At 44.7% G+C, this 25,837-nt stretch overlaps 1 protein-coding gene across 1 annotated transcript in view; it reads right to left on the bottom strand.

The window, feature by feature from the left end:
- The window catches only part of LOC130482106 (ethanolaminephosphotransferase 1-like), a 47,143-nt gene extending 26,359 nt beyond the window's left edge, over nt 1-20,784 (bottom strand). The window contains exons 1-4 of the mRNA XM_056854921.1: nt 20,773-20,784; nt 8,970-9,038; nt 3,115-3,223; nt 847-921 (exon numbers count right to left, since the gene is read on the bottom strand). Coding sequence (XP_056710899.1) covers nt 847-921; nt 3,115-3,223; nt 8,970-9,038; nt 20,773-20,784 — 265 coding nt within the window. The remainder of the gene's footprint in view (nt 1-846; nt 922-3,114; nt 3,224-8,969; nt 9,039-20,772) is intronic.
- Nucleotides 20,785-25,837: the final 5,053 nt, after the last annotated feature.

Below are 25,837 nucleotides of genomic sequence, written 5' to 3'. Positions count from 1 at the left end.
TCTACACAGCCAATCAAATCTCCAAAAGTCAATGAGAAGTCTTGCTGGGCAAAAGCCCTACCTGGCCCCGCCCACGTCCCAAAAACACTTGGCGGGCACCAGAAAAGGTGTTTGTGGGTGCCATGCTGCCCATGGGCACCATGTTGGGGATCCCTGCCCTAGTGCTAAAACTGATTTATTTTCATCTGTGCCTTGTTCCCCAGAGACCATTCAGTGTAGAACTCTCCCTTAGATATTAGATGTCAGCCTGGCTTCTGCTTGTCCCACTTAAAGAAATTATTAAAAGCATCACATTTTCTTTTTATTTACTTCTTTAACTTCTATTTCTGCCTTTGATTCTCTTGTTACTTGTGTGTGAATTACTGTAGAGGCTCTACTTTAACTTTTTCGTTAAAGCTGGATAATGGGTCAGGTATGTAGCTCCTTGGTTGTGCATCATGTTGTACTCTGAAGCTCTGAACTAGCTGCTGTTTGTTACTCTTTGCCTTGCCCCAAATCCTGCCCAGACCTTTTGGGCAGAATTTTCCTAGTACTCTTGCCCACTCCTGCCCAAGCCCTGTTCTATTTGTGCCTCTGTGAACTGCAAAATATTATTTAACCACTGGGCTCAGTGTAGATATAACATTACTCTGAATCAAATAAATTTCCGTGTTCTCTGTGTTACATCTCTGTCCATTGGTAACTCTAGTTAAAATAAATACACTGATTCCCCAATAATCTTTAGAACTCTGATTAAACTCACAGGCCCACTCTAACCCCTGAACCTCGGATAGTGTTACACCTGTACAGGGCTTAAGTAGAAATATCTATAGACTTAGCTATGCAAGTTTTCTCATCATACTTTACCTAAAGAGTAAGCGAAAAAGGTGGCAAAAGCACCGAAACCCCAAACCCATGTTGGAATGAACCCAGGACTGGATCCTGCCCGAAAGAAAATGAAAACAGTTTAGCAACAGAAATGTGTCTAAACCAAGTGTGCAGGCATTAGCCTATCATTAAATAAGGCTTTAATATTGTTTCCGATACCAAATTTAAGACATATCTCTTGAAACCTGTATATAAATATAAAGATAGAGCTACATTTTATCTGTCTGTTTTGAAGTTTAGGTATATGTTCTGCCATTTATTTCATTTCAGAGTTTGTCAAACTCACACATCTTCATTGTGCCACAAATCTCATGCTCACTGAGCAGGTCTCTCAATGGCAGCGTAGCACTATTTCTGACTGCAAAGGGGGGGTCATATGACTGACTGCTCCTCCATAAAAAAGTCCCTCTCTATAAAAAAACGGAATAGAAAACGTTTAACCTAACCTTCTCCCCAATGTACTATGTTAAGGGAGTGACTTTTTAAAACATGGAAGTCAATCTAATCATATGAGGTCTGCATATGAAGCTCTACCGCCCAGGCACAGTTTTACCTCAGTAAGAACTGAGCCTTAGACATCTCTCTTTCCTAAGCAATATTTGCACATACTTAAGAAATAGGTCTCAATATCTTAAAAGTGAGATCAGATGCAGTTCAAAGACTTGCTAAACCAGCATAAACATACTTAGGGTGTGGCATATCAACATCTGGGCCAATGCAACCACAAGACATGATATTATGCTATCTTTATACCAAAGTCATGCCACAGAGTTTCTGCAAAGATCAAGACCTAGATGCCGTTAATGAAGAAACTATCCGTAGCTTCCTGATTTTACTGGGAGACTTTATGAAACAAAAGCAAAAATCCATCACTGGTGATGAAATACATAAACTTCCTTGAGCTCTGGAATAAGCATTGTGATCAAGCAGTTTCATGGCATATGTATATCATTACAAAAATAACATACGCCAGTTTGGTCCAAGTGATTGAGGGCCATAGAACATGTTACCACTTTCAGACATAGAGTTTACTACCATGTGGGAAATAGAATAATTCCCATGTGCAGTTCACCACCAATCGTGTAATGTCACACTCTGGAAAACAGCAATCGGCGGTGGCTTTTTCAACAGCTATACCACATGCGCATGTAATTTACACACATGATATGATTGGCACCTGTTACAAATTATGTGATGGAATTACTTTGTCTAGACAAATGTGATTTCTATGTAAGGAATGGCCAAAGTATGAAGCAGCTCTAAAATATTCCATGAAATATTACAATGCCAGACCACAATAATTCCTTCACTGCTTTGTTATGAATTATTGCTTTTGCATTTGACTGCTTATCATGTGTATATAACTTGCCTTTTGAATATTACTCTCCCCCCACTCCCCAATCATGTCGCTGGCAGCTGTCTCTGAGCATTGCCAGGATCACAATACAGCTCTCAAGGGGCGCAGCAATACCAGAGTCAGTTTCTGTCCACAACCTGCATCTGATGAAGTGAGTCACAAAAGTTGTGCTGAATCTGACTCACAAAAGCTTATGCTGGAATAAATCTTGTTAGTCTGCAAGGTGCTACTAGACTCTCGTTGTTGTTGTTTTTAACTGGCAACTATAACTGCTGCCTCAACCACAAACAATTTCCATTCACAACTCAATATGCGGCAGTCACTAGGGATGAATGGAGATGACTGCTGGGTTTCCCACCCACCCCTTGAGAGTTATGTTCTACTGTGCATGTCTCTCAGGGCGAAAACGCATGGTCGCTTTATCCTCCTTTAATCCCTGTTTTAGTCAGGATCGAACCCACATTAGGTGAAACGCATGCATTCGATCCTGGTTGAATCCTGGCTGAAACTGGGATTAAAGGAGGATAAAGTGACCATGCGTTTTCGCCCTCAGAAAGGAAAACCCACAATCCATCAGAAGTCGAGAGTTCTCACCACTGCAAGGCAGCTCTCAGTGCTTGGAGTCACTTCACATAGAGGCAGGAGAGCAGACCATATCAAAGCTTAACAAGCTTCTAAACCACCTCCTCTCCTAGTGAACTGTGCATATATGTCCCTGTGTGTGAAGTCTTGGCACTGAGAATTATCCTCAAGCACCTGGAGTTATCTTCAAGCACCACTCTCGCACAGAACAAAAGCCTTCGAATCACAAACCTGAAAAGCTGGACAGCAGCCCTGCCTAGCTGCATTATGTTAGCACGACAATCAGGATATAAGAAACCAACAGTTACCTGATGCAGTGTAGTCCCAGTCATAAATAGATAATATAAAACAATGAATCAAAATCATCAGAAATCCTGTGAGGGTTAAAAGATTGGGAGCAATCCACAAGGGCACTATCTGTATAATTTTTAAAGAAGAGAGAGAGAAAATACATTTGAGAACTAGAATGTATGTTTACCTGCAAATAGTTAATGTGTCATAGGACAAGTTTTCATAATTTATACAGCAGAAATTCTAAAAAGACTGCAGCACCACAGTGTGGTAACTTTAGGTGCAGCAGACAGGAGTAGTCTTCAAGGAGGCTACATAACTCTTAAGATATTTCGGGGGGGGGGAATGAACGAATGACCACCTCTGCTAAGAAAACTATCAATTTACCCTCTCTATAATTAGCTCCTGTTTCTGGTCCTGTACTGTAAGACATTATAAGTTGAACACAGTCATCCACCATCTCTTCCTGGTGCACAGTGTATGTGGAAGCTACCCGTCTATTAAGAGCTTCTACTCACACTTGATTTGGGTCAGCAGCAGGGAGACAAGGCAGACATAATGGTAGGTGGGGGAGAAAAAGAAACCAAATGATGTTATAATCGACAGAGGTCATCCAGAGCTCAGGATAAACATGTAAAGGTGACAAAGGGTAGATATATTATGTCTTCCACGCTGAATCACAGAATTGGAAGGGACCACCAGCGACATCTAGCCCAGCCCCCTGCGCAGTGCAGATAATTCACAATTACCTCCCGCACACACACCCAGTGACCCCTACTCCATGCCCAGAAGATAGCCAAGATGCCATCCCTCTCATGATCTGCCTAAGATCATAGAATCAGCATTGCTGGCAGATGGACATCTAGCATTGGTTCTATCTCTTTGTTTCATCACATTCATTTAGTAATTGACAAGCAGTGGGGATCCTGTCTTCAGACAATCTCTGACCTGATCTGGATGACCCCTATAGGATCACCACAAATTGTCTACAACTTGATGGTTATTTCCAAAACTTGATGGTTATTTCCATACACACATCGTTACTGGACATAACTTTAACTTGTATGCAAATATAAGTTGACCCTCCCCCTTCTTTGATGGCATATCTGTGAAAAAACCTGGTCTTCCATTTCAGTAAATACTGTAACATTAGCAAATCACCAAGCCCTTATTAGATAAAACATGTGTGCCAAAACTTCCCAGATTCAGGTTAAGGGTGGAATGATGCAACTCTGGACAGACCTCTTAGCCTATGGAGTATGAGGTTTCCTGTGAAGACCATTCAAAAACTGTAGCTGGAACTGAATTTTATGGCCCACCTTTTAGTAGAGGTGAACTCCAGAGAGCACCTGACTCCTATTCTTGATTGATGGCACTGACTGTCAATCAGCTTTGGGCTCAAATTAAGGTGTGTTTAAAGCTCAAACTGGCTTGGGCCATGAACAGCTGAAGAAACATCTTCTTTTACATAATTCTCCCTGCCTGCTAAGACTGGTGGAGGAGCCTCTGCTCTGGATTCCATTTTTTCAAGAAGTCAGGTCAAGAGAGCTGGGATAGGTCCAACTTGGTGTTTGTGCCAACACTGTGGGATTCCAGAGCTGGAAAATGAAGGTGAATAGCTTGCTAGGTGACCTTGAGCCAGTCACACACTCTCAGCCCTGACCCTGGCTGGTATTTGGATGGGAGACCTCCAAGGAATACCAGGGTCATGATCCAGAGGCAGGCAATGGCAAACCACCTCCGAAGGTCTCTTGCCTTGAAAACCTTACAGGGTTACCATAAGTCAGCTGTGACTTGATGGCAAAAAGAAAAGAAAAGCTAATTTCTTGCCTACCATCCAGTTACAGTTGTACAGGATAAATTGGGCTGAATTTTCCAATTTTGGGTATAAAGGGACAGGTTGCTGTTTCCCCATGTTTCCATGTTTCCCTGGAGATACAGGCCCTGTCTTTTAAAGCTTCAGAGCTGGAAATGCAGTTCTATTAAGAAAATTGCCCTTTATGTCTGGTGTCAGAAGGCAGTTCAGTAACAAATACAAAACAATCCACAACATTTTGTTGCTGGTCCCCCTTGTTTGAGTTCAGTTTTAAAACCCTCCCCCCTTTCCCTCATATATTTTCAAAATCATGCCTACTCTAATCTGCCCTCATATTGAAATACTTAAGCTGATATCCCATTTGCCACACCAACAGGTAAACTGCTTAAGTCTGCCATTAAATCTCATTGTTACATTGTGTGTGTGTAAAGTGCCTTCATGTTGCAGCTGACTTATGGCGACCCCTTTTGGGGTTTTCATGGCAGGAGACTAACAGAGGTGGTTTGCCAGTGCCTTCCTCTGAGATCAGGCTAGCTTGGGCCATACAGGTCAGGGCCATTGTTACATTAGTGAACTATATTTCCACATGCTATCAGCTTGCTTCAATTAAAGCATGCAATAGAATGCTGTGCTAAGAAACAACTGTGTGAATTTCCCAACTTTTAAAATCTAGGACATTAAGAATAGATATGTAGCAAGAAAAAGCACAAAAGAATACTTAAGGAAGTAATTCTGTCCTTATTAAATATTTGCTTTAAAAGTTCATCAGAAAGCTCACCAGATTTGTAGTTATAGTTATGACAATACAAATTCTGAAAACACTAATCTTCATCAAATCTAAACAATGTGTTCCTCTAGCCTGAAATGTGGCAATGGGGTGTAATCTAGTAAAACTTCAGGGAAAAATCTAGTGCAAAATGGCATAGTAGATTAAAAGCATATATTCATCTTGAAGGTTGGTGATCTTTTCGCATAGTGAAAATATTTTTCCTTGGGTTTTAAAAATTTGAATAAATGGTGTCAAAATGCAGGCTTATTCAGTAGGTTCTCCTTATCCTGGATACGTGGAAATCAGCAAGGTATTAAGGGGATTAAGTGATGTGGTCATTCTCACAATTTCTTATTTAAACCAACCAGACGTTATGTCCCGCTGTCTATTCTGCCTTGTAAAGGCAAAGATATTATATTGGACTGGTGGCAGCCAATTTTCAATTATTTTATTAAATACCTTATGACAGGTTAACAAACAAGATCTAACATGAATTATGTTTCACTGACAGGTCTTGAAAGAGCAAACTATTCGGTTCTTCATGAGGCTTTGTGTATTTACTCTACCAAGCACATTCACTTTAAGAAAATAAGTGGCAAGTGAAGACTGCTATTTCAAAACTTATCTTTTTGAAACAGAAAATATTCAACTGCCAATTCAAAAAGTTTTCCAAATAATGACAAGGTAGCATTACCTGTACCCAAATCATGGACAGTATTAGACATTAGAGAAAATGACTTGGTGATCTTAATCCATTTATGGATCTTCAGCATGTGTATTTAACTGGGTATTGAAAAAACACCAAAAAAAAGGGGGGGGGAATCCTGATGGGACTCAACAAAAATGCTGATTACAAACCAAAAAGGTTGTGCTGAAAAATGCTAAAATTACAAATATATAAATTTCAGTAAGGTGCACATATAGATTAAAAACATAAAACTCCTAATAAAGACAAAAACTAACACATTCAATATATACAAACATGAACAACTGCGATGTACAATCTTTCATTGACCAATATGAGATCCAAAAAGGACCAGATGCGTTTCGGCCAGGAAAGGCCTTCCTCAGTGGTCAGAAAGCCCTTCTAGTATAGTAAAGCTCCCTGTAAATTTCTTATTATATGTTAAAACCTGGCTTCACTGTCTCACCTTCTATTGTATGCTGGGCTCTTAAGGATGTGGATACATCAAGCACTGTACTAGAAGGGCTTTTAGATATTTCTTACTGCCCATTATGATATGATTGTATTATTAGGATGTGTGATAAGTTATAATTTCATACTGACCACTGACCACTTTTTGGATCTCATATTGGTCAATGAAAGATTGTACATCACAGTTGTTCATGTTTGCATATATTGAATGTGTTAGTTTTTGTCTTTATTAGTTTTATGCTTTTAATCTATAAGTGCACCTTATTAAAATTTATATATATTTGTAATTTTAGCATTTTTTAGCTCAACCTCTTTGGTTTGTAATTTAACTGGGTATTACCACCAATAAATAGTATGCTCAGTTACAGCAAGCTACAGTAAGATAGGCAGAGACAGGCAGATGGATTGTCCTTTTTCAGAGGCAGCATTACCCATATTTTACTACTCAGTGCAATACAGGGTGAAGGGTTGAGGGGCGAGGGAGTGGGTGGGATAAAGAAAACCCACGGAAACATTTACACACGATAAAAAAGGCAATTTGAATTGTCTCTTGAAAAAGATTGGTGTAAAAGTGGTCTCAAAAGAATCAGAAAAAAACCAGAGGTGGGGGAGTGAAAACTAAAGGCACAAAAACTAAAGGATGTACTATGGGGCTAGAACTGATGGAAAAAACTCATGCAGAAAAGCCTCCCCTTACCACTGTATCCTCCTAATGTTTTTTAAAATAATTAATAGTACAAGAGTTATTACAGGATGAGGACATAAACAAATATTTTCCATTTCACTGTGATCTGCTATAGGAATATGCATGCCATTTGAAACAGGTTAATCAGGAAGACTATATATAAAAGTATTCCTTTGAATCAATAACATAGATATAACATAATATTTATTAAACTGAAATATTCCAAATATGAAAAATATAAAGCAACAGACAATATGCATTTTTTTCAATATTACAATCACCCTCTAAGATGCACTTGATGTGCTATTAAAGGTTCATAGCTCAGGGCTGTTCCTAGATCCTGGCCTACGGATGGAGGCTCAGGAGGACTCCTCCATGACACATCAGCTATGGCTGGTTCACTAGCTACAATTCGAAAAGTGTAATTTGGCAACAGTGATCCATGCTCTGATCACATCCAAGTTAGATTACTGTAATGCGTGGTACGTGGGGCTGCCTTTGAAAATGGTTCAGAAACTTCAATTGGAAAAGAGGTGGCCAGGCTATTGTCAGCAGTTGGTCACAGGATCATATTGCCCCTGTGCTGAAAGCTCTGCACTGGCTACCCATATGTTTCCAGGCACAATTCAAAGTGCTGCTGCTTACCTTTAAAGGCCCTAAATTAATGGGGGCAAGGGTACCTGAAAGACCACCTCCTCCAATACTATCCAGTCTTCCCGTTAAGATCTACCTCTCAAGTTCTGTGCCCCTGCCTTCAGAGGTGAGGCAGGTAACAATTTCAGACAGGGCATTTTCCATGTAGAACCTTGCTTTTGTAATGCCCTCCCACTTGTGCCTTGCCTGGTGCCTACTATACTTTCTTTTAAGCACCAGGCTAAAAAAAAAAAAAACATCTTTTTACCCAGGCTTTTAATTAGGGGTTTTATCTTATCAACTTCTGAATGGTCTGCTCTATTTTACGGATAGTCTTTATGTTACTTATGTCTGGTCCTCCTTCTAATGTTGTTTAGGTGTTTTAATTTGATTATTTAATAATTTTAATTGCTTCAATGTTTTTAATGTTTGCTGCCGTGTGGACCCTGACCAGGTAGAAAGGCAGCATGAAAATGTTTTAAATAAATAAAATAAATGTCTATTTGCTTGTGTATTATACTGTGGTTTTTAATTGTAAGCCACTTTGAGCAGGCTTCTGAAGAGCTGGCACAGAAATATTGTAAATAAATAAATAAATATTTCCCCCTGCTTCTGTCATGGCCTATCTAAAAGGGCTGTTTTGTCCAGTATCCTATTAAAACATCATGTAATTTAAATAGTAATTATAGTGATGGGTTTTTAATATTTAGAGTTTTCACTAACTGTTGCAAAATAGCCAGTCATCTAAACACAGGATGCCATGAAATCATATTCAAAGCATCTTAATTATCCCCCGTACAGTAAGAATCTTACCTTTACAATTCTGTTCCATAATGGCTGCATAATATATACAGATAAAGGGTTCGAATCCACAGCTCTGTACTGAAAGCAAAGCAAATACATATGCATTAAAACTGCATTTTCAAAAGTTGAGTTTGCTTGGTGTGAAGGAAGGTGATATTTTAATACATAACTTTAACAATAAAGTTTTCTGTGCACTTAGTGTAGATAAAAATGTTTTTGATTAGTATGTTTGTTTGCCATGATCATTTCAGTTTTGGTTTTATCTACAATATATCAATAAGAATAGGTGTTTTTTTCCTGAAAAACAGAGCTTTATATTTACTGTTTAAAAAGTATTAATTCATAGTAATTGAAATATTATACAACCACAAACCATAACAATTTGAAAAAAAAATCAATCTAATTTATACATCTTTCCTATTCAGACAATAAAAAACATAGCAACATGTTAAAACTGATTCACTATCACCATAACAGACAATATATTTTGTTATACTTTTCTCAGGCATCTTAGCAGCCTCTATAAAGTCAGCATCCTTTCTATGATGTGTTTGTTCCTCTGTTATTTTATCTTTCCAGAATTGCCATTAATCAAATCTAGGAAAAGGATAGAAACAGCTCTTTTGTGTTTTGTCATAAACTTGGAATGAAAATTTAAGCTGCTCCTGTACTAACCTCGTAAATTATTATTATTATTATTATTATTATTATTATTATTATTATTATTATTATTATTATTTTAAATTTCTATTCAGCCCTGCCCCCACCAAAGTAGGGCTCTGGGAAGTTCACAACAGAAAGATAAAAATGCTACATCAACAGATTACAAGCAAATAACAATAAAATGTATGATCTACATAAAAGTATATAACAAATCTAAAATAGTGGCGCCTAAATCATTGACAACTCTCCATTTCTAAACAACATCTAAATAAAATTAAACAATGTAAGGGGGATAAGAACATACATAACAGCCTAGTTGTGAACAAGAAAAAGAGGGGAGGCTAGAAAAGGGAACTGGTGGAAAAGGGAGCAGGAGGGAGGTTCAGGGGTCCCAGCCAGCAATTAAGATCACTATAATATAAAACCCGTTGCTTTCCTCAATCATAGGCCTGGTGGAACATCTTCATCTTACAGGCCCTATGAAACTGAGAGTGGTCCATTAGGGCCTGGGTCTCCTTGGACACAGAGCTCCACCAGGCAGGGGCCACAGCTTTGTGGCCTTGGTCGAGGATAACTGGATGGACTTTGGGCTGAGGATCACCAGAAGATTGTCTGAGTAAGAGTACAAGGCTTGCTGGGAGGTACAGTAGAAGAGGTGGTCCCACAAATACATGGGTCCCAGACTGTTTAGGGCTTTGAAGGTAAGCACCAATACCTGGAATCTGATCTGGAAATTGATCTGAAGCCAGAGCAGCCGGAGGAGCACTGGTTGGACATGTGCCCTCCAGGATCTGCGCAGCTGCATTCTGGACCAACTATAACTTCCAGAGCAACTACAGGGGTATAGTAATCCTGCACAGAGCCAGTTATAGTAATCCAGTCTGGATGTAACTGTTGCATGGATCACTGTGGCTAGGTCTGGGTGGCACAGATAGGGTATGATCTGCCAGGCTTGGCTAAGATGGAAGAAAGCCAGCCTAGCAACATTAGTGACCTGGAACTCCAAAAAGAGGGAGGCATCCAAGTTCACCCCCAGGCTCTAATTGGATGGCATTAACTGCACTCATTCAAGAGTAGGCAGCATATTAACAACAGGAGGATCCAACTGAAAAAATATCAGATCCTTTGTTCCACAGAACACTCCAAACTTGGAAACTCTGTGGCAGATGACATCAGACAGGAGGCGAAAAAACACATTTTCTTAGTGGCTGTCACATCTGCCTGCAGAGTTTCCAAGCCTGGAGGCCCTTTAAGACTGAGGACCTTGAAAGAGTCATGCCTGGAAGCACATAGGGTGCTCCACAATGAGGCTCCATGAAGGAACCAAACAAATAGACAGAGATAAAAATAGTGAGGTGGCCCTACGGAGCTTCTTAAACAGGGGATAGGAAAAAGGACATGTCCTCCTGCTTCCCCTCTAATTCTTGAAAGTGTTAAGTTGTGTCTTCTCAAAGTTTCGGCTGGCAGTTTAGACTCCAAACCATCTTGCAGGAAGAGCAATGAATCACACTCTGGAGTCCTAATGGCAGGATATGACTGAGCATTCTCACCATGCAAGGAAGGCCTTATAACTGACGTATGCCCCAACAGGTGCATGAAGCCAGAAGGATAATCACCTGAAAGATGGCATTCCCATTAAGGTTATCTTTCAGTCTCCAAGCAATCAGCCAGAACAATTGAGGCTGAGGATGAAGGGGAGGGTCTTAGTGAAGGAGGTCCAATACCGAAGGGAAAAGACCATAACTCCTATGAAGGCTTTGAGGTCCAAGGAACAGGGGTATCTGGCCCAGCAGGGCTGCAGACACAGCCTGTAAAGGTCCAGATACTGATTAATGTCAGCTTGACCCTGGGGGTAGGAAAAGGGGCCAGCAGGGGGGAGATTGATGAGAAGTTACTATTGGTCTCTCATGGGCTTGCCCCAAACCCCCATAGGGCTTCTGGGTAGGAAGAGGCCCCAGGTTATGGTCCAGGGATGGCTATGGCCTTGAAAGGGCTCAGAAGGGAGCAGAGCTAGGGGAGAGGAGGTAGAATGAGGTAGCGGTCAATCCCCGCCCCTCTCTGTCTGAAGCCTAGGGAAGGCACTTCAGCCAAATCAGTCCCTGATGTACAATGATGTACAATGTTTGTGGCCAGGGATCTGACAATGGGCTACTGGGGCCTGTTTGTTATTATACCTGCCTGTAGTTTCTGACGGTTCTTACCATTCTAGAGAGTGGGCAGGGAGGTATATAGAAGACTCTGGGTCCATTGTGCCTTCGAAGCATCAACCAGAATGGCCTCTTTCAGTCTGTTTTTGAACTTAGACAGTTGTCTGTCTGTTAGTGGCAAAGAAATCTGACTGGCATCCTGAATTTGGCAGTCAGCCCACAGGACTTTTTTCTGGGGGGCGGGCGGGCGTGTTGGTTTTTATATGCTGACTTTCTCCACCTCTTAAGGAAGAATCAAACCGGCTTACAATAACCTTACCTTCCCCTCCCCACAACAGACACCCTGTGAGGTAGGTGGGGCTGAGAGAGTGTGACTCGCCCAAGGCCACCCGGCTGGCTTCATGTGGAGGAGTGGGGAAACCAACCCAGTTCACCAGCAATTGCCAGAAAATCTATGGTAAAACAATGGAGTTTCCAGTGATTCCTAGAGAGAACTGATATAACTTCCAGGTCCCCTCCAGAAGGGATGTCACATTGTTGGCCCAATGACTATTTTTTAATTTTATTTTTATTTCTCCACTGCTCTGAGCAGTAGTAGGAAATGGAAACTGTGGGCATAGGATCCTGTGTTCTCAACGGGGGCTGGTAAGCCCATTCTCACCGCTGCTCCTGGTCTGATGTCCAGCATCTAGCCTCAAAACGTAGGAAGAACAGCCCAGTTTATATAAGTTGAGCAGGTGAATTTCAAGTGAAGTTACAGGTAGAAAGCAGATGAGCACTGAATTTTGCCTTACATGCCTGTTTTCATGTTTTTTATGTTTGTATACTTATTTTGAAGTGTAAGGATGTGTCACTGGCCACCAAGACTAAATTAATTAATGTCATTGTATTCCCTATTACTATGTATGGGTGTGAAAGCTGGTCAGTGAAGAAAGCTGATAAGAAGAAAATAGATTCCTTTGAAATGTGGTGTTGGAGGAGAGTGTTACGGATTCCGTGGACAGCCAAAAAAAACAACCAGTGGGTTATAGATCAAATCAAGCCTGAACTGACCCTAGAAGCTACCGTATATACTCGCGTATAAGCCGAGTTTTTCAGCTCCAAAATTGGGCTGAAAAAGCCGGCCTCGGCTTATACACGGGTCAATACGGGGGGAGGGAGGGAGGAGGGAGGGGGGAAACTTACCGCCGCCGCCGCCAGCCCGTGCCGCTTCCTGCCGCCGGGAGGGGCCTTGGGCAGCCTCCAGCAGCCGCAGGAAGGCTGTCCCTGCCCCCGCCGCCACTTTTCCTGGCCGGGAGGGGCCTTGGGCAGCCTCCTGCAGCCGCAGGAAAGCTGCCCAAGGCCCCCGCCGCCATTTTTCCCGGCCGGGAGGGGCCTTGGGCAGCCTCCTGCAGCCGCAGGAAGGCTGCCCCGGCCCCCGCCGCCATTTTTCCTGGCCGGGAGGGGCCTTGGGCAGCCTCCTGCAGCCGCTGGATGGCTGCCCCGGGTCCCTCCGGGCCGCGCCGCCATTTTTCCCGGCCGGGAGGGGCCATGGGAAGCCTCCTGCAGCCGCAGGAAGGCTGCTCCGGGTCCCCCTGGGCCTCGCCGCCGCTTCCTCCCGCCGGGAGCGGCCTGGGGCAGCCTCCTGCAGCCGCCGGACCCTCACCGCTGGAGAACCCTGTCAGGTAAGCCTGCGGGGGGGGAGGGGTTATAAGCCGACCCTCGGCTTATACGCGGGTGCCTAATTTTTCCCCATTTTTGGGGAGAAATTAGGCACCTCGGCTTATACGCGGGTCGGCTTATACATGGGTATATACGGTAAAATGACTAAACTGAGGCTATCATACTTTGGTCACGTCATGAGACGACAAGAGTCACTGGAAAAGACAGTCATGCTAGGAAAAGTTGAGGGCAGCAGGAAAAGAGGAAGACCCAACAAGAGATGGATTGACTCAATAAAGGAAGCCACAGCCTTCAGTTTGCAAGATCTGAGCAAGGCTGTCAAAGACAGGACATTTTGGAGGACTTTCATTCATAGGGTCGCCATGAGTCGGAAGCGACTTGACGGCACTTAACACACACAGATACTTATTGACAGATACACATGTAGCTAATAGTTTACACAAGGCCAATGAGCACAAAGCATTAATTTCATAAGAAATAAACAGGCAACCTTGCCTGATTAAACATCAGGCATAATTAACATTAATTATAGATGTTGCCCTGACCTGGATGGCCCAGGCTAGCCTGATCTCGCCAGATCTCAGAAGCTAAGCAGGGTCAGCCCTGGTTAGTATTTGGATGGGAGACCACCAAGGAAGTCCAGGGTTGCTATACAGAGGAAGGCAGTGGCAAACCACCTCTGTTAGTCTCTTGCCTTGAAAGCCCCATAAGGGGTCGCCATGAGTCAGCTGCGACTTGACGGCACTTTACACACACACATAGACATGTTATCAAATCTCTCTTGAAAGCAAATGGACTGAAATAGAAGATAATGTTTAAAACCATGTAGAGAGTGCCAGCATGGCCCAAAATAGGTAAAGAAAATCAATATCCTATAGTGACAGTCACTATTTTAGATGTTAATTATGCATGAAATGATGCTAGAATAAGATAACAACATAAAAATTAGATATTTACTTCAAGGACAGCACTAAAAATAATGCAGGTACAAAAGGATCTCAAGCACAGCAGCTGACCAAAAACGCTGTTTAATATATTTTTTGAAGGCAAACATGCTCTGTAATTGCTCTGATAAAATGAAGCCAGAAAAACCCTTTTTAGTCTTGTGAGTTTCTGCTACAAACGTAGCAGTTTTAAAACTGAAGTGATGACTACTAATTTTTTTCATCTAAAATTTACTCTAATGGATCCAAACAATTAGATGTTTATAATGTTTAACCTGTTCTTTCAGTTAAAAAAACCCCCAAGGCAATCTATAAAAAGTAAAAACACCAACATATTAACTGTGATATATAATTATCATTATATTGTTCTCAGAGTTAAACTAGCTGTTAGGTCAGGGCCCCCAGGTCAGGGATCCTCATTGATCTACTATGGAGAGACCTCAGATCCTTTCTAATCACAGATCTCATCTGGTCTGAGACAATATCTCATGGTGGGAGGAGCACTGACTTCACATCCATCCCAGTCCACAGCTGCTTCTTTCTAGAGAGTACAAACAAAATATTTCCTGAAGGCCATCTCATGTGTCATACATACAGCACATATCCATAATGAGAACTGCATGTGTCGGCCACCACACACACATACCATCTAATGTGTGGACATTGAGTGTGTCAAGGGGGTTGGGGAAAAACCTTAATCTCCTTTATGCATAGCTAATGGAGTAATGTCACATGTCACATGTGCTCAGCTCTGTCATAGATTTGAGAACATTAAAGCTTCTGGATTCAGTTTCCTATCTGAAAGAAGGAGGAAGAGGAGGAGTTGGTTTTTATTTGCCGACTTTCTCTACCTTTTAAGGAGAATCAAACCAGTTTACAATCTCTCCACACAACACACACCTTGTGAGGCAGGTGGGGCTGAGAGTGTTCAGAAAGAACTGTGACTAGCCCAAGGTCACCCAGGTGGCTTCATGTGTAGGAGTGGGAAAACCAACCTGGTTCACCAGATTAGAGTCTGCCATTCATGTGGAGGAGTGGGGAATCAAACCCGGTTCTCCAGATTAGACTACCGCTCTTAACCAGTACACAACGCTGAGTTAATTATTCCAATGTCTGCCCCTCCTCCTCAGTCATAAATTTCCCATGTGTTTCATAGCATGCATCATTGATAATAGGAATAAGTCCATAGCCAACATAATCAGCTCCAGTTGGAATAACTCCCACTGTCTTCAAATTATTTACTTCCAAATAGGAATATAAATCCATGGATACTATATGCACTTATTACTTTAAATAATTAAAGTCCAAAGTATGATCTAACACAATTAACTCTACAGGCAATCTATAAACAGCAAGTAACTATTTCAAATAGATTTTCCTGCGATAGTCAGTACATAGAACTCACTGCTATAAGATCTTGCATATCCACTCTCTGCTTTCTTCCTGATTCAGGATTATTAGCAATCTGGTGCTGATAAACTATTATTTTAGCTGTGATGGCAATCTCCAGGCCCTACCTGGACAATGGCAGCCCAACAATTAAGAACTTTCTGTGTAGAAGCAGTAGCATACTATTCACATGTGACCAAAGGTGAATGAATATGGAGCACTAAGGGCTACTTCAAGTGTTTCAAATTCCCTATATTAAGCACATTACTGTTGTTGAATAACTATTATGAGTGTAAGTAGATTATATTTTTTATTTTATTTATTATTTATTTATGTTATTTATAGTCCATCTTTCTCACTTGGATTCAAAGCAGATTACACAGAGTGTATAATCAACAGGGTGGGATAGTCAATAAATAATACAATAGCATCAGGGTTGTAGAACCAACCAGAAATCTAAAAACAGTACTGAAGCAAAGATTAAGTATTAACATGACACATTAAATGATGAAAAAATTACATAGTAGGATCCTATTTTCAGAAAGTTATACACAGTAGTATAGGCCACATTCCCTTATAATTTATCCAAGTAACTATGTGAATAATTTAGCACAGTTCAAGTCTATTGCCTGCGTAGAAAAGCCCTCTTGAATAATTTAGTTTTGCATAGTTTGTAGAAAGCCAGGAGAGTGTGAGCCTTCCTGACCTCCTCAGGCAGGCTATTCCACAAGGTGAGGGTCACAACAGAGAAGGCATGTGTATGAGCAGTTGTTGATTTTGCCCATTTGCAGGTTGGCACCTGCAGAAGACCTTGCTCAGATGAGAAAATCTGTCATGGCAGAGCATCAAGGGAGAGGCAGTCTCGCAGAGTTGTGGGTCCATGAAGGGCTTATGTGATAACTAATATCTTAAATTGAGCCTGGTAACTGATGGGCAGCCAGTGGAGTGATTGTAGAATGGGAGTAATATGTATGCTCCGTCTTGCTCCAGATAATAGTTGAGCTGTGGCATTCTGCATCAACTGGGGTTTCCAATTTTGAGAGACCAATGTACAGCACATTACAGTAGCCTAGTCTTGATATTACTGTGGATCCCGGTGGCCGGATCAGCCATATCAAGGCAAGGGGTCATATTTTGGGCTAGGCTGAGTTGGAAGAAAGCCTTTTCTGCAGCTGCATTAACGTGCATCTCCAGTAATAACATTGGGTCTAGTATAACCCCAAGGTTCTTAACTGAGTCAGCAAGGGTCAGCTGAACTCCATCAGAAGCGGGGAGCACAACGTCCTTCAAGATCTCTGCTTTTCCAGCCAGCATTACCTCTGTCTTTTCAAGGTGTAGACTTAATTTGATCACTCTTAGACAATTTTCTGCAGCAGCCAGGCAGCTATTCAGGACCTCTACTGCATCACCAGGGGATTTGGATAAGGATATATAGAGCTGGGTATCATCATTGATGACAACCAATCCCAAAGCTATGAACAATTTGTCTCAAGGACTTTTCATAGAGACTGAAAAGCATGGAGGATAGAATTGTACCCTATGGAACTCTATAAGATAGATCCCACACTGATGCTAATTGATTTCCAATAGCAACCCTTTGAGTCTAATCCGTGAGGAATTATTTTACCTATCTTGTAGAGTTCAGTGCACATACCTTGATACCTACTTCTGCATCTGATATGGTCTACTGTATTGAAGGCTGCCAATAAGTCCAATAAGAGCAACACTGAGGCATGACCTTTGTCTATACTCAGACGGAAGTCTTCAATTAAATCTAGCAGATTTGTCTCTGTCCCATAGCCCAGCCTGAAGTCAGACTATAAAGGGTCTAAAGAAGATGAGTTATCCAAGACGACTTGGAGCTGGTCTGTTACTGCTCTCTCAATCATGTTGCCCAGAAAATGCAGGTTAGAAACCACATAATTTTTCTGTAGGGATTTTTTAAAGTAGCGGATGGATAACCACCTCTTTGAGTGGCCAAGGGAAGATGCCCTGAATTAGTGACTGATTTATAATAGATACTAAGGGCTTGTTGATGTGGTCTTTACATGATTTTAGCAGTCAGGATGGGCAAGGATGCAGAGTATGAGTAGTGGCCTTCACCAATCCCAGGGTCTTGTTGACATCCATCACAGAACCTGGGTCATAATAGTCCATAAATAGACCAGGTGGTGTAGAAGGCCTTTCTTCCGGTGTGGCTATGTAACAACTGACATCCAAATCAAGGCATATTCTCGATATTTTATCAGCAAGAAACCTGGCAAAAGTATCACAGCTAATTGTCTCTTCCTGAGACAGTAAAGGGTCAGATTTTGTCATCAGCAATTTCTGAGGTATCTTGAACAATTGGGATGGTTGTGAACTAGCTGATGCTATAGTAGCAGAGTAGAAACATGTCTTTGCTGCCATTACTGCTGCTTCATAGGTATTCCAATAGACTCTATAGTGTAATCTATCAGATTCTATATGAGTTCACTGCCAGCATTGTTCTAGACATCTTCTGGCCCTCTTCTGATCATCCAGTTATATGGTAAACCAGGGGGGCAGTTTATGCCCCAGGGATGGAAGTGGTCACTGAGGAGCATCACTGTTGATCACTTCAAGGAGCTTCTACATATATAGCAATACACATACCACATATGTAGCAAAAGACTCATGTGCTACCTAGTGAACACCTCAGATCTAGGAACTGCTAGTTTTTTAGTAGTGCTTGGCTGAAGCTAAATCCATTGAAGATGGAGGTCCTGTGGCTGCGTCGGGGCAGATCAGAAACGGTGTGCCAGCTCTTGGCGGTATGCAACTGACACTTGCACCCACCGTCAAGAATCTGGGTGTGACTCTGGATGCCTCCTTATCAATGGAGGCACAGGTCATAGCCACAGCCAAGATGGCTTTTTACCATCTCTGCCAGGCGGCTAGGCAGCTGGTGCCCTACCTTTCCCGTCCTGACCTAGCCATAGTGATCCATGCAACCGTCACCTCCAGGCTAGATAACTGTTAACTCACTCTACATAGGGCTGCCCTTGAGAATGATCTAGAAACTTCAGCTGGTTCAGAATTCCACAGTGAGGGTCCTTACTGGGACCCTGCTGAGAGCACGTAGTCAGTGCTCTGACAACTGCAGTGGCTCCAGGTGGAGTACCAGATCAGGTTCAAGGTCCTGCTTTTAACCTGGAAAGCCCTAAACCAGTGGTTCTCAACCTTTTTCGAGTCGCGACCCCCTTTTACAATTGCCAAGTAACCTGTGACCCTCGTCGCATTTGTATAAATTTGCATAAATGACATTTTCAATAGGATAAAGAAAACACATTTGTTTTTTTGGCAGTCCAGAGTATCCATATATATAATTACTTTAAATTTTAAAGTTAAAAACAAACAAGCAAACAGTACTACCACCTGTTTCGCAGCGGCTATGACTGTGTGGCGCGGCAACCTTTCCTGGCACGGAGGAAAGAGTGCCTCTGAGCATGCACTGCGTTCCTTGTCCTCCCCTCTCTCCCCAAAAACTCTTCCAAGCAGGCCGGGGCTCTCGCGAGGAAACCCCCTCTCTTGTGACTGGGACACTGCTTGTGCACAGAACTGCAGTTATCCCTCAAAGTGGAGCTCCGTTTAATCACCTCACGAGAGCGAAGGGCCAGGAAAGAGCCGAGGGCCGCTTATCCCGCTCGGACTTTTCGTGCCTTTTTCTCCCCTCTGCCAGTCACCGCTCCTTCTGCGCCTCACCGAACCTGCGCGCTCAAGGGGGAAATCCCGAACTGCGCATGCACCTCGACTCTCTCCCCCTTGGCCTTGCCAGAGCGGAACTGATGACTCAGGGCAGAAAAGCGAAGCCACACTATAGACATGCGCACTTGGATTCCAGGCTGAAGCTCCGCCCCCCCCGAGCGTGGCTAAAAGTAAAAACAATGTAGCTGTAACGGCCTCAAGGGGGACCGCCCTCTTCTCCTCCTAGACCTGAACTGGCCGAGCCAGGGGAGCTTCCTCGGCCTCCCACACATCCTGTCACATCATCCGCCCAGCGCAGGTGTGACCGCGCCCAGGGCTGGCCCGCCCGCCTCTCAGCTGGGCAGCGAGGCTACAGCTGGTGTGTGGTGGCACGCCGCTGCGTCTCTGCAGCCCGGCTCCTTCTGGCTATCGGTCGGCCAGTTGCTCACCTCTCTGCTTGGGGTCTTCCCTGCCCTCGCGGACGGATCAGGGTTACAGGGCATCTGGGTTAGTCCTGGACAGCCCGGGATGGGGGCTGTCCCAGGACAGTGGCGGCGACCCCCCAGAAAACACTTCGCGACCCCCTTGGGGATCGCGACCCCCAGGTTGAGAACCACTGCCCTAAACAGTCTGGGACCGTCGTATCTGTGGGACCATCTTTCTCGGTATGCCCCCCCCCCAAGAGCATTACGCTCAGCAAATAACAACTTACTGGTGGTCCCCAGTCTGAAGTGTCCAGCTGTCCTCAACCAGGGCCAGGGCTTTCTCGGCCCTGGCCCCAGTCTGGTGGAACTCTCTTTCTAATGAGACAAGGGCCCTGTGGACTCTAGTGCAGTTCCACAGGGCCTGTAAGACGAAGATGTTCCGCCAGGCCTACGGTTCAGGGCAGCAACAGTTTCCATCATAGCTGGCCTCCCTTCCCCTTCCCCTTCTTTTTTCCATCTCACTGAGTTTTTAATTGGGGACTCAGATTGCTTTTCCTGGGCTTGCTGTGGACCTATGTGCTTATAAATAGGCGCCAATTTGATTTTATTGCTAGAAATTTTACCATTAGATATTTGAATTTGAATTATATATTGCTGTGTTTATGTATTGCATTTTAATGGATGTTAGCCACTCTGAGCCCGGCTTTGGCCGGGATAGAGAGCGGGAAACAAGTTTAATAATAAATAAATTATGTAACATACAGCTCAGCCCCCGTTAATTTAAATGTATGCATAAATTTCCAGCTGAAATCAATGGACTTAGAATTGGTTAGCTTTATAACCCAACTGCGTTGCCCAAGCCCATTTACTGACATACCTTAGACGTCATCCCTTTGTGTTTGTAATGCTAAATAAAGGCGGTTGAATCTCACATCTTTTATTAATTCTACAGAATTCTAACTTTAAAAAAAGTAATTGGACTTGCTGTGAATACAGTGTAAAGTGGGAGTTTAATCTAAATCAGCCTTGTACAACAATATCTGCGAGGTCAAGCACAGCATGACCAGCCATTTAAAGTCATCACAGTCAAGGACTTGACTAACCTGTTTTTGCACTGTGGCTGGAACTGCAAAAATGGCAGCACTGTGTGTGTATGAGAGACACCTGGTAGCTTACTACCTAACTAGTGCGCACTGTTCACTTAATACGTCAAAAATGAAGCACTGATCTAAAATTTTAGAGAAGGCAGGAAATACCGTATATACTCGGGTATAAGCCGACCCAAGTATAAGCCGACCCCCCAAATTTGAGGCCAGAAAAGGGAATTTCTTATTGACCCGCGTATAAGCCGAGGGTCAATAAGAAATTCCCTTTACCGGCAATGCTGCGCTCTAAAATGGCGGCCGCCATTTTAGAGCGCAGGGCCCTGCCCCAGGTCGCCCTCCCGCCGGCCTCCGGGCCCTCCCAACCCAACCCACCCCAACCCACCCCGACCCCAGTGCCATTCAAGGGGGGGAGGGGGAAGAGCCCCTTACCTGGAGAGGCGGCGAATCGGAGGCGGCGGCGGCAGCGCGGCCTTCCTGGGCTGGCAGGAAGGCCCCTGCCGGCCAGAGGAAGGCGCCCAGGCGCGCGGCCGGCGGGGGCCTCCTGCCTGGGCGGGAAGGTCCCTGCCGGCCGGCCAAAGGCGCCCAGGCGCGTGGCCGGCGGGGTCCTCCTGCCTGGGCGGGAAGGTCCCTGCCGGCCGAAGGCGCGCGGGTGCGTGGCCGGCGGGGGCGCGGCCGGCGGGGGCCTCCTGCCTGGGCAGGAAGGCCCCTGCCGACCAGAGGAAGGCGCCCAGGCGCGCGGCCGGTGGCGGCGCGGCCGGCGGGGGCCTCCTGCCTGGGCGGGAAGGTCCCTGCCGGCAGGTCGAAGGCGCGCGGCCGGCGGGGGCCTCCTGCCTGGGCAGGAAGGTCCCTGTTGGCCGGAGGAAGGGGCCTGGGCCCGGCGGCGGCGAAGGAGGTAAGTTCCCCCCTTCCTCCTCCCTCTTCCCTCCTCCCCCCTCTACCGTATTGACCCGCGTATAAGCCGAGTTTAGCTTTTTCAGCCCTTTTTTTGGGCTGAAAAACTCGGCTTATACGCGAGTATATACGGTAATACTTCAGTTAATGTTATAAATAGTGTACTTACCGTATTTTTCGCTCGATAAGATGCACTTTTTTCCTCCTCAAAAGTGAGGGGAAATGTCTGTGTCTTATGGAGTGTGCCGGCGTAGGTCAAGGGCTGGGCGGTGCCCGCAGTCCTCAGACGTGCGGGGGGGGGGGGTTATCTAGCCCCTTTCAGGGCAGGCAACAAAGATTCTGCTATCTCCCAAGATCAGTATTCAGAGGCGTCGTCAAAACAGGCAGGAGTCAACGGCCGGAAAGATCAATCAGAGCAGTAGCAAGAAGGCAGGGAAATTGCACGGTTGCTTCCGCAAAGTGAAAGCGTGCCTGCACTGCCTTTATCAGTCAGTGCACTTCCAAGCTAGGCTTCATCCTGCAACGACTCAGCACCAGTTCTCTGTCTGCTTAGGCTTTCCAGGCGAGCACTCCTTCGCCTACCCTGCAAAACTATACGCTGGCGAGTCCTGATATGCCTATCAGGTTCAGGTGAGCTTGGAGGGCTGCCATTCTCAGCTTCCACTGCAGGAGCTGGGGGACGAGTAGCTTCTATCTGCCTTTGTTCCATCTCTCTGCCTAGCTGTGGTTCCTGCTGAGTTGTTTCAGGCTCCTGTACTACTGACTGCAATGGAGGTACTAAAGGCCCAGAGGCAACCTGTTCCTCCACTTCAGCTTCAGAGTCCTCTGGGTCCTCAGCTCCGAAGGCAGGGCCCATGACATGGAGTGAATGTGTGTGTGTGCCGGCTCGGATGCCGACAGCCAGCTAGGGGGCGGGGCCCAGCCGCCCAGCATTGCTGGAGCCCAGCGCGGAGCCGGCTTGTCCCGGGAGCCAGCTGGGAAGCCGACAGCCAGCTGGGGGGCGAGGGCCCCTCCCCCCTACCGACCAGCGCACCTCGGGAGCGCGGCACGCCTGGGAGCCAGCTGGGAAGCCGACAGCTAGCTGGGGACGCACGCGCCTCTCCCTCCTCTCCCTTTCCTGCTTCGCCTCCCTTGAGTCCGGCGAGCGTGGAAGGAGAGTGGCTGGCAAGGGCGTGCGCGTCCCCGAGCGGCTCGCCTCCCCCCGGCTCCGCTCAACCAGCTCGGCTGAGGCGAGGAGGAGAAGGGAGGAGCGCACGCTCTGGGAGGGCAGGGCGCGCACGCGCCTCTCAGCCTCGCCACCCCCACCCCACCCAAACGCACCCCAGGAGCCAGCTGGGAAGCCGGCAGCCAGCTGGGGGGCGGGGGCCCCTCCCCCTTGCTGCCCAGCAGGTCTCGGGAGCCCGGCACGCCCGGGAGCCGGCTGGGAAGCCGATAGGGAGTTCCAGAAAGGGGGGCGGTGGGTCTTTAAACTGCTCTGCGCTGCCTGCCCAGGCAGCGCGGAGCACTTTCTCCCCCCTTCCCAGTCCGATGCTCAGCTGTTGGGCTGAGCTGGGGGGAGGGAGTGCTCTGCGCTGCCTGCCCAGGCAGCACAGATCACTTCCCCCCCTTCCCGTCCTGATACTCCCGCTCATCAGCTGAGCTGGGGGGGAAGTGCTCTGTGCTGCCTGGGCAGGCAGCGCAGAGCACTCCCCCCTTCCCGTCCCGATGCTCCCGCCCAACAGCTGAGCTGGGGGCGGGGAAGTGCTCTGTGCTGCCTGGGCAGGCAGCGCAGAGCACTCCCCCCTTCCCGTCCCGATGCTCCCGCACAACAGCTGAGCTGGGGGCGGGGAAGTGCTCTGCACTGCCTGGGCAGGCAGCGCAGAGCACTTCCCCCCCTTCCCGGTCCGATGCTCAGCTGTTGGGCGGGGCCCATCCTCTTGGTGCTCCAAATATTTTTTCTTGTTTTCCTCCTCTAAAAACTAGGTGCGTCTTATGGTCAGGTGCGTCTTATGGAGCGAAAAATACGGTAATTGCTGAATTAATCAGAGAGTGCAATTATCTTATATTTACTCTTCCACAGGGTGGATTTGGTTTAAATTTAATAGAGTTAAATCACTAGTCAGGAAGACTCAATTTAATCATGGCTTTGTACAATAACTTCTCACGATGTTCTTGCAGTGTTTACATTTGGCATGCTTGCCAGTCTTACCCACATGTAGAAGAACTTCCTTGAAATATTCCCAAACTGGGTGTCTTTTACAACCTCCTGTCATTATATAGTTAGTTTTGCATTTAGTAAGATAATAGTATGGTAGATCTCATATCAATGAAGAGTACACTCAGAAAGGCCTGAACACTTCTGCAATATTCTGGTCAAACATGCTCATGTTTTTTTCCTACTGACCATCCCTCCATTCTCACATTTATCCCCTAGACTGCTTCTCCTTGTCCAGGCCTATTCTGCAACCAACAAATCTTCTCTTAACTGAACTTCTGATATTTTGCACTTTTAGAGAGAAGGGATTTATTTATTCATTCATCGCCCTCCTTTCTGAGCAAGACTCAAGGCGGATTACAAAATTAAAAAACAATGCAGTTAAACAGCATAAAACATCCATTAAGCCATGCAAGGCTAGGATTACAAAATTTGGTCATTAGGACTAAGATCACACAATTAGAAGAAAATGCAGATACATAAAAGCCAGTCTAAGACAGGACATACCTTAAACAATGCAGAAAACGGTTTATAGAAGTTGAAGACAAGGCAGCAAAAGCAAGATAATACATACATTTGACTAAACAATGCAATGAACGACTATCCGGTACCTTTAAAAAGTAACTGCCTGATTGACTCTGTGTACACAAATCTGCAGGACAACAGGCCTATTGTTTATTTCTCACCTCTATATACTATTTAATTGAAAATATTTTGGCTGCTGGAGACACAAATCCACAGTTTGAGAACTGCAAAACTATGTATCTCTGATGGTATCTTCTACACTAAGCACCGAGTCCCATTGGATAGATAGAAAAAATAAACCTGAATAATTTATGCAGAAGTCTCTGGAACACCATGAGATTGAGACCTAAGTCTATGAACTATTGGAGCTCATTGACAAAACTTTTCTTAAATATTATGAATATATGATCTCGTCCTATAAAATTAGACGTCTTTTAGCTCTAATGTATTGTTTGGGACGTGTTATTAAAATCTGATTTTAATTTTTTTAAGTCATTGATTTTTACACATCCTGTTCTTCAGTGCACTAAATATAGCCACAATTAAGACTCTAGACTTGAGAAATACAATACAATCTTCTCAGATCTTAAAAGGCAAGCAGGGTTGATACTTGGTTGGGGGACCACCAAGGAAGACTCTGCAGGGGAGGGCAACGGCAAACCCCCTTTGCTTCTCACTTGCCTTGAAAGACCATTGCTGGAGTTGCCATAAGTTGGTTATGACTTGATGGCACCTACATATGTATAAAACAAAATACAAATGGCAGAAGTCTTTAGAGTTGTTTGAAATGACCTCAGTTTTACCATAGCAGCAAATATTGTGTGTACCAGACCAGTACATTTTCTGGCAGTATGCCTGGATATGTATCACAAATGGTTATGTTGAAGGCACCACTCCCAGATCCCGACCGATTCATCCAAGCTGTTCTCTCTTATCCCACCAGCAGATCTACCCACCTGTCCTAAACCCTTTCATGTTCCAGTTTCTCAACTTGAATTAAATTTCCATAGAATTTATGTGCGACTTAGTGATTTGTTAACACAGTTCTGAAAGAGTCTATCACAATGCTAACACAGTGAGCCACTATTTTTCATCATACAGATTCTGCTTTATCCATATCAGTCATTATTTCAATGATTTTTAACTGGTGTCTGCAACGTTGGTGGCATTCATAGCACGTTGAGGTGGCTCATGAGAACAAAACAAAAAACGATGAAGGAAATGCT

Source organism: Euleptes europaea, chromosome 8 (genome assembly GCF_029931775.1).
Source record: "Euleptes europaea isolate rEulEur1 chromosome 8, rEulEur1.hap1, whole genome shotgun sequence".
Taxonomy (NCBI): domain Eukaryota; kingdom Metazoa; phylum Chordata; class Lepidosauria; order Squamata; family Sphaerodactylidae; genus Euleptes; species Euleptes europaea.
Note: the sequence above shows the minus strand (reverse complement) of the source record. Positions and strands in the feature narration are given on the sequence as shown.